Consider the following 9,044-nt stretch of genomic DNA (forward strand, 5'->3'; position numbering starts at 1 on the left):
CTCTTCCCTCTTGATTTCTGGCTGTCTCTATCCATGAAATAAATAAAGGATCATAAAAAATTAAAAATAAAGAATATATACATCGTCTTCCAGGACATATATTGTTCCTAAGCAGAATTGGCTTCAGCACTTGTGAAGCTTCCCCGATGCAAGTGGGGAGCTGAGGGCTTGAACCTGGATCCTTGCGCAGGCCCTTGTGATTAGCACTATGTGTGCTTAACCAGGCCTGCCACCGCTGGGCCCCCATGAATAATTCTCAAAAACATATTGACCAAGTTAACAATTATAACAGCTCATTAACCACCTTCAGACTTCTTCCATACCAATCCAATTAGAAAGAATTCAGGAAATATAATTGTCCTATTTCTCAAGGTCTGGGATTTTAACCTACTGCCAAACTATTTCGTTAGATTGCTACATTCTGTGTTTGCTGGCTGAATGAATAAGATCCTGATTCAGAGACAAAGGGTCTTATTGCATATAGTAGCACAAGCAACATGAGCTTCCTCTCTGTGTCTTTTGCTTCTCATTTCCCAAGGGAACAAAATGGAGAAAGTTGTATAACACTGTGGGTTTGTGTCGCATCGACTAGCATCAGGCTTGGGGACTCCACCTCTTATAAAGGCTCTTCTCGTTCTGTAGGGAGTTTTCTGCTTTGCTTTGTTTTGCTTATTTCTTTATTTGGGAGGATGAATGGTTTACACTCAACAGTAAAATACAGTCACTGGAACATGTGTAACATTTCTCAGTTCTCCACATAACACTCTAACCCCTCACCCAGGGCCTCCTCTGCCATCACATTCCAGGACCTGAACACTCCGTCCTGCCCCAGAGTCTTTTACTTCAGTGCCGTACACCAAACCCAGTCTAAGTTCTGCTGTGTGTTTTCCCTTCTGTTCTCAATTTCCAACTCTAGGGATCCTCTGCCTCATCTCTAAAGATTTCTCTCTGCAAACAGAGCCCTGAGAAATGACCGAGGCTGAGTGATCAGAGTCGTGTCTTCATAGCATTTTCAGCAAGATATATAGGAGTGGTATAGACCCCTGGAAGAATGCCTCCCAATAAGCTAATTCTTTCTCCAGAAAGAATATCTCAATGATGCGAACTTTTCCCACTTTAAAGTTGCTGTAAGGTGGTACTCAGGTACTAAGATAGAGAGTTGGTATGTCTAACTATCTAACAGAAGAACTGTCATTCTTTTATCACAGGAAGAAATTGGAAGAATCAAGAGAGAAGTCACAATCGAATATTGTCAGAAGTAAGTGTCGTATACGTGAATGACACATGTTGCTTTTTCTGACACTGCATGTTAAAAAGTAGCAGTATTAGATAGAAATCCAGGCAAGGAGGGGGTCGGGCGATAGCGCAGCGGGTTAAGCGCATGTGGCGCAAAGCACAAGGACCAGCCTAAGGATCCTGGTTCGAGCCCCCGGCTCCCCACCTGCAGGGGAGTCGCTTCACAGGCGGTGAAGTAGGTCTGCAGGTGTCTGTCTTTCTCTCTTTCTCTCCCTCTCTGTCTTCCCCTCCTCTCTCCATTTCTCTCTGTCCTATTCAACAACAGCAGCAATGACAACAATAATAATAACAACAACAAGGGGAACAAATGGCCTCCAGGAGCAGTGGATTCACAGTGCAGGCACCAAGCTCCAGCGATAACCCTGAAGGCAAAAGAAAAAAAAAAAAAAAAAAAAAGAAATCCAGGCAAGGAATTGAGAGTGGGAGGGTTGCATCTAAATAAGCATGGAGCTATCAGATAAAACCAGTTAGCACCCAGAGGAGCTCCAGAAGCAAAAACCCTATGTCCGTAGTTCAGCCTTCAGACAACAGCAGCCTAGCCCAGGTGGAATTTTCTTCTTGACACGTGTCCTTTATTCCCTTTTAAAGATTCTCCCAGGGGGCTGGGTGGTGGCACCCCTAGGTGAGCACACACATTACCATGCACAAAGACCCAGGTTCAAGCCCCCCGGTCCTTACCTGCAGGCAGGGGAAGTTTCATGAGTGGTGAAGCAGGGCTACAGGTGTCTCTCTTTCTCTCTTCCTTTCTATCTCAGTTTATGCTGTATCTATCCAATCAATCAATCAATCAATAAAATATTTGGGGCCAGGCATTGGCACAGCCGGTTAAGCACACATAATACTAAGCACAGGGACCCTCACAAGGATCCGGGTTCCAGCCCCTGGCTCCCCACCTGCGGGGGCAGGGGGCGTGTTTTGCAAGTGGTGAAGCCGGTCTGCAGCTGTCTATCTTTCTCACTCCCTCTCTATCTTTTTCCTCCTCTCTCTGTCCTATCCAATAAAATAGAAAGAATGGCCACCAGGAGCAGTGAATTCAGAGTGCCAGCACCAAGCCCCAGGGATAACCCTGGAGACAATCAACACAATATATATATATATATATATATATATGCTACTTCATTCTCTTTTTAAAAAATATCTTACTTTTAAAATTTCTTATATTTATTTATTTGATAGAGACAGAAATTGAGAAGGAGGGAGTCAGGCGGTAGTGCAGGTGGCACAAAGCGCAGGGACAGGTGTAAGGATCCCGGTTCGAGGCCCCGGCTCCCCACCTGCAGGGGAGTCTCTTCACAGGCGGTGAAGCAGGTCTGCAGGTGTCTTTCTCTCCTCCTGTCTTCCCCTCCTCTCTCCATTTCTCTCTGTCCTATCCAACAACAACGGCATCAATAACAACAACAAGAAGACAACAAGGGCAACAAAAGGGAATCAATAAATAAACATAAAAAAAAGAAATTGAGAAAGAAGGGGGAGATAGAAAGGGAGAAAGATGCCTACAGCCCTCCTTCACCACTCATAAAGCTTTTCCCCTGCAGGCGGGGGCCAGGGCCTTGAACCTGGGTCCTTGCACACTATAACATATGCCATCAATCAGGTGTGTCCACCTGTCCCCTCAATAAATTTTTTTTTTAAGAACCGTCAACCCTGGGCTGGGGAGATAGCATCATGGTTCTGCAAAAAACTTTCATTCCTGGCACTCCAAAGTCCCAGGTTCCATCCCTAGCACCACCATAAGCCAGAACTGAGCAGTGCTCTGGTATCTATGATCTATTTAAAATAAATAAATAAATAAATTTTGGGGATACAGGTGATGGTACACCTGGTTAAGTGCACACAGTCCTAAGCTCAAGGACCATGAAATAAATACATTTAAAAATATATTTATTTATTTATTCCCTTTTGTTGCCCTTGTTGTTTTATTGTTGTAGTTATTGTTGTTGTTATTGATGTTGTTGTTATATAGGACAGAGAGAAATGGAGAGAGGAGGGGAGGACAGAGAGGAGGGGGAGAGAAAGACACCTGCAGACCTACTTCACTGCTTATGAAGCAACTCCCCTGCAGGTGGGGAGCCAGGGGCTCGAACCGGGATCCTTTGCACCACCTCAGCTTAACCTGCTGTGCTACCACCCAATTCCCAATGAACTCATTTTTTAAGTTGGGGGGGGGGGGATAATGGCTACCACTGGGAGCAGCTAATTCATTGTACAGACACAGAGCCCCACTGATAACCCTAATGGCAATAAATAAATAAATAAATAAACAAACAGACAAACAAACAAACTTTGGGGTCAGCTGTGGTGCACCTGGTTCAGCCCTCACATTACAGTGCACAAAGACACAGGTTCAAGCCCCTGGTCCCTACCTGCAGGGGGGAAGCTTCACCAGTGGTGAAGTAGGGCTGCAGGTGTCTGTCGCTCTCTCTCTCCCTCTCTCTCTCCCCCCCTCCCCTCTCAACTCCTCTCTGTCTCTATCCAATAATCAATAAAAAAATATATTTTTAAATCTTGCAGGGGACTGGTGAAATAGCTCAGTTGGATAGCATGCTGCTTGGACTGTGCATCACCCAGGTTCGATCCAGTCTACATGCCTTGAAGGAAGCATTGGTGCTTCTCTCTTATTCTCACTCTTGCTCTCACTTTTCCTCTCTCATTTCCCTCTCCTTTCCCCTCTCTGTATCTAGCTAGAAAAAAAAAAAAAAAAAGGTCTTCCAGGGAAGCAGATCTTAGAACTTCTGTGAGCAATAGGACAACTGGCATTCAATTTCCAGACATCATGTCTTCTGACTCCTCAGGCTTACCCGCCACATGTCTCATTATGCTCTCCGGGGTCAGATTGCGGTGTACTGCAATAGCCTGCGAGCCCTGCTACAAGACTGCCCCGCCATCAGGAATACGTTTTTCATGTTGGGGCAACCACATGAAAGGAAGGGGCCGGGAGACTCCAAGGAAGGCCTCAAAGCAGACCCCAGGTGAAGTCCTTATCCCTTGCCCTTTTGACGCTGCCCTCCCAAGGGAGAGATCTGTTCAGTCTTGCTCCTTCTTTGCATGTGATCTTGATCTTCTGGTCCAAAAGGGCAAAAGAGAAGTTAATACTGTAAAAAATAAGGGTAGCTTTGTATCTGAATCCAGAAGGGGTTCTTTGTATGGGGGCTGTCTGACTGCTTTTTCATCTCTGAAGATTTGTTTTCGCCTCGAAAGCCCAGTGATTTTAATCGTCCATACCCTTTACAGAAGCTGGCATCTATAATAAGCAAACAAATAAGGAAAGTTGGTCTGGACTTGTCCTCACTCAAAGACTGTACTCGGTGGAGAAGAAGCAACATTGGGAAGAAAGCAGTGGCTTAGATAAATCTGTGTCCTGTATTTCTCTGATAGGGAAAAAAAAAATACCTATGCAGAGAGATAGTAAGTCACCAGAGTGGTGCTTTTGTTTGTCTATTTGTTTTACCAGAGCGTTGCTCAGCTCTGACTTATGGGCATGCAGGGAATTGAACGTGGGACTTTGGAGCCTCAGGCATGAGAGTCTGCTTGCATAACCATTATGCTCTCTATCCCTGCCCCACACATAGTTTTGATAAAGGGTTTGACTGGATACTTGCTGTCCTAGTGAGGCTGTGGTGCGTATCTCATGAAACACCATGACATACTGCCAGATTTCTTAGGGCCATTATTTCATTTGCTCACTGGCCAAGACAACCGTCAATAAGCCGGGATCATTGGGGATCAGATTTTTAAAAATTGTTCCCGGAAATCTAACCACTACTTTACTCTATTTGTGTTTAGAGAATACATGTATTTAGGAAGCTCATTTTTGTTCCTGATATCTGTTAGCTGCAGCAAATAAGGAGGTCAGGAAGTGGAAGTTATTTACATGTATACTGTTTCCCATGTCTGATTGACATGGCCAAGCAGAATGAGAGGGAAAAACAATCAGCTGACACCAGGAGGAAATCTCCAGTTCAGACCTGGAACCACCTCTCATTTACCATGAACTTGCCTTTTGTGTGTCTCACTGACTACACGTATAGCAAGTCACCATAAGAGGCATGCACAACTCTGGAACATTTGAGACACAGGAAGTGGGCTGTCCTGGCCTGGCCCATGCAGTGCCTGCGGTGTGGTTTGGACTCTGTGAAACTGACTTTGCTTACACTTCCCTGATCCAAAGTCTGACTCTGAACCGGGCACACTTAACTAGCCAGATGACTGAAAGTTTGAGGCCTCCCAGCATAATGACTATTTTCCTTTACCTTTAGGAAGTAAGTAGTCACCCACAAGAAATAACAAAGAAATAAAGCCAGGCCTGTATGTTCAAGAGATTTCCCCCCCCACTTGACATTTCCTGCTGGAATGGTGGTACACAGAACCTCCTGGTTTACTTCCCTATAGTTCACCGCACTGGGAGCATGGACCAAAATTACTTTGGAGTCGCAGAAGGTGGGAGTTCTGGCTCCTGTAATCGCTTCTCCACTGGACCTGGATGCTGGCAGGTGGATCCATACCCCCAGCCTGCTTCTACCTTTCCCTAGTGGGGCTCTGGAGAGGGGAGGCTCCAGGACACGTTGGTGAGGTCATTGCCTAGAGAAGTCAGGATGGAATCATAGTAGCATCTGCAACTTGGGTGCTGAAATGCCGTAAGATAGAAAGCAGGACAAAGTGTTTAATAAACAGGAACCATAAAGTAGGAATAGAGCAAATGAACTTAGGGGCCACAGGGTGGAAGGAAGCTAGAAAGTCTATTTTAGGAATGTTTCTAGGAGCCTGTGTCTTAATAATCTTTGCTTAAGGTGGATAGGTAACATGAGGATGGACCAGAAATATTGTTTTTATTTATGGTCTCCAAGGCTATCACTGGGGTTTGGTGCCTGCACCATGAATCCACTGCTCCTACAGGCCTTTTTTTTTTTTCCTTTTCATTTTTGTTGCTCTTGCTTTTGTGGTGTTGTTATTGCTATTGTTGTTATTGCTGTTGTTGTTGGATAGGACAGAAAGAAATCAAGATGGGGGTGGGGGGAGAGAAAGACACCTGCAGACCTGCTTCACTGCTTGTGAAACCTTAGGTGGGGAGCCAGGGGCTTGAACCAGGATCCTTATGCCAGTCCCTGTGCTTCACAACATGTGTGCTTAACCCAGTGCATTACCGCCCAGCCCTGACTAGAAATATTGTTTGGGAAGATGGTGTCAGAGTTAAATATTAAGTAGAATTGAGCGCCTTAAAGAATTAAACATTTACCACAGTGATCTAACCTGTGGGCCCTATCTGTTCCTATTTAGCACAGAAGCCTGTACAGCCTCAGAGGCCCTGTCAGTCTGAGCTCACAGCCAGTCTATTCTAGATGGCACTCACTTCAGAACCAGTCTTCCCCGAATGACAGAGCAGGATACCCAGCCTCCCTTTAGAGGACTTGCTAGTTCATAGTGAGGGTGCAGTCCTGAAGAAGCCCACAAAAGGGTTTATGATGATATTTCCAACGGGTGTGACCAGTGACGGTGGAGAGCAAGCCTGTGATTATTACATTTACAGTACGGTTGTTGGCACATGAGTACTGTTCCTCACCTCCCCCTGACAGGTGTCTGCAAAGCACTCCCCCAACCTAGGTCCCTTCCTGCCATCATGCACCAGGACCCCAGGACCCCAGCACCCAACCCCTGTATCCCACCCCTCTCCCTCCTTCCCCTGAGGCATTTGCTTTGCTCCAATATACCACACCCAGTCCAGATTCCCCTCAGTGGAGGCCGTGTGACTGACTTCTGCTTGTCAGCGTGTCCTTGGGGCACCTCCACACACTGCGTCCTGGATAAGAAGCAGGGAGGTGAGCTTCAGGCAGCTTTGATCTGCTGCTGCAGATCAGTCTCGGCTGTGAAGCTGCTGAAATGAAGGCGGTTCTTCTCGCTGACGCCATTCTTTGTTCTCAAGCTTCAGATGCCTGCTAACATCCCCCCAAGACTTGAAAGGGAAGCATAAGGCCAACGCTTCTACTTAAAGTGAATTTTTCATGATTTTTAATGTCTCCTACTCAGAATGTTGAATAATGAAAATGTTTAGCCTTGAGTGAAACTGCGTTCATTACATTTTACTTAAATAGGAAGGAACTGTTGAATCTCATCTGGAGACCCAGATATAAGAGCAATGTCCCTGAAATGGCCGTTGGATTTACACAATGTCTCCAGAAGGGGAGACCCTCCCTTTGAGGGTCCTTACTGGAGACAATGGACATAGGAATAATAAGGTGTTTGGAAGGAAATGGGGGTGGGGGAAAGCCAGAGTCCAAAGAACCCAGAAAGAAATATGATAATTTAGGGCCAGAGAGTGAGCTCACTATCTTAGGTACATGCCTTGTCTAATGCACGGCCCAGGTTCAAGCCCTGGTACTACGTGCATAGCAGCAAGGGAAGCTCCAGTGCTGTCAAGTCTTTTTCCTTATCTGTCTGGATGAAAAAGTCAGGCCAGGAGCAGTGAAATTGTCATGTGCAAGACCCCAGCTCTTCAGAGAGGAGAGGGAGGGAGGGAGAGAGGGAGAGGGAGAAGAGAGAAGCATGCTAGGAAAGCAAAATGGAGACATCTCTAGAGCCTGAATTTCAGAGCTAGAGAAATGTGCGTTTAGTGTTATTTGCTCGTGTGTTGATATGCCCTGCTTCTCTGACTTAACAGCAATGCCAGGCATTGAGCCTAGGACCTTGAAGCCTCGGGCATGCAAGTCTTTCTTGCATAACTAACATGCTGTCTCCCAGGCCCTCTGCATTTAAATCTCAAGTTGATCTTTTGCAGAGCTTTGTAGGTGAGCTCGACCTAACTTCAGAGGGCTCCTTGTCCAAAGTAGTCACATCCTCTAGTTATCCTAAGCAGTGACGAGACATGGCACACCCAGTGTGGCACGGGGTACCTAATTCATGCCCTTCCTTTCCATTCTTAGCACACCTTTCCCTCTCTCTGTGCCCACTGCTTCCTCCCACACAGGCTAAAACCAGCCAGACAGCTCTTCTTCCCATGGTGATATTTATAACTGTGGCCACCTGCGAGCTGCCAGGCCGGTCTGCTGCCCTTGAACTCGGACGCTGGGCTTGTGGGGTTACTACAAGTTGGCTCAGCGCAGCAGCGGGCAGGGGATGGGGGCAGGAGCTGGTATAAATAGTCGCAGTTCGCCTGCCTCTTCTGCATTTGTTTGTTTATACATATATATATACCTTAAATGGAGACAGACAGGGCAGGGGAAGAGAGTGAAAGAGACCACCTAAATTTCCTTCTATGTGCTGGGGCTGGGTTTGAACTTGAGTCATGCACATTAGCAAAGCCACACAAGTAGCAAAATCAACAGACCCCCTACCCCCGCACCCCCAGCCCCAGGCTTCTCCTCTAGAAAGGAATGTCCTGCTACTTGAGATTTCTTCTGATAATGCAGGCGTTTCCAGCCCCGGCCCCGATGTTTGCTGTCTGCTGACGGGAGAGTCTTCCTCAATTTGTGGTTCATACCCCATCCTTCTGAAGTCTTGGTTATGTTCAGAACTCTACCAGAAAAGGTTTGTATTTTTTTGTTTTTATGTGCCAGAATGGAAACTGGCTGCTCTTTGTGTTTTGTTTAGTTTTAAACTTAAGTCTCAAGGTGAAACATATCCAATTTCAGAAAATGTCTCTTATTGACCCCTCCCCCCCACTACCAGGGACATTTATTACCTGAAATCTCACAGCTTCTAATATTTTTGCCTGCTTTGTTGTAATTTCTCCTGGGCCTCATTATTTTTTAAGTTCT

General features: G+C 46.1%; 1 protein-coding gene across 1 annotated transcript in view; it reads left to right on the plus strand.

Annotated features, from left to right (window-relative positions):
- The window catches only part of CCDC162 (uncharacterized), a gene marked incomplete at both ends in the record, with an annotated part of 52,955 nt that extends 44,141 nt beyond the window's left edge, over window positions 1-8,814 (plus strand). Inside the window, 3 exons of the mRNA XM_060184822.1 lie at window positions 1,209-1,258; window positions 4,089-4,265; window positions 8,697-8,814. Coding sequence (XP_060040805.1) covers window positions 1,209-1,258; window positions 4,089-4,265; window positions 8,697-8,814 — 345 coding nt within the window. The remainder of the gene's footprint in view (window positions 1-1,208; window positions 1,259-4,088; window positions 4,266-8,696) is intronic.
- Window positions 8,815-9,044: the final 230 nt, after the last annotated feature.

This window comes from Erinaceus europaeus, unplaced genomic scaffold (assembly GCF_950295315.1).
Source record: "Erinaceus europaeus unplaced genomic scaffold, mEriEur2.1 scaffold_780, whole genome shotgun sequence".
Classification (NCBI taxonomy): domain Eukaryota; kingdom Metazoa; phylum Chordata; class Mammalia; order Eulipotyphla; family Erinaceidae; genus Erinaceus; species Erinaceus europaeus.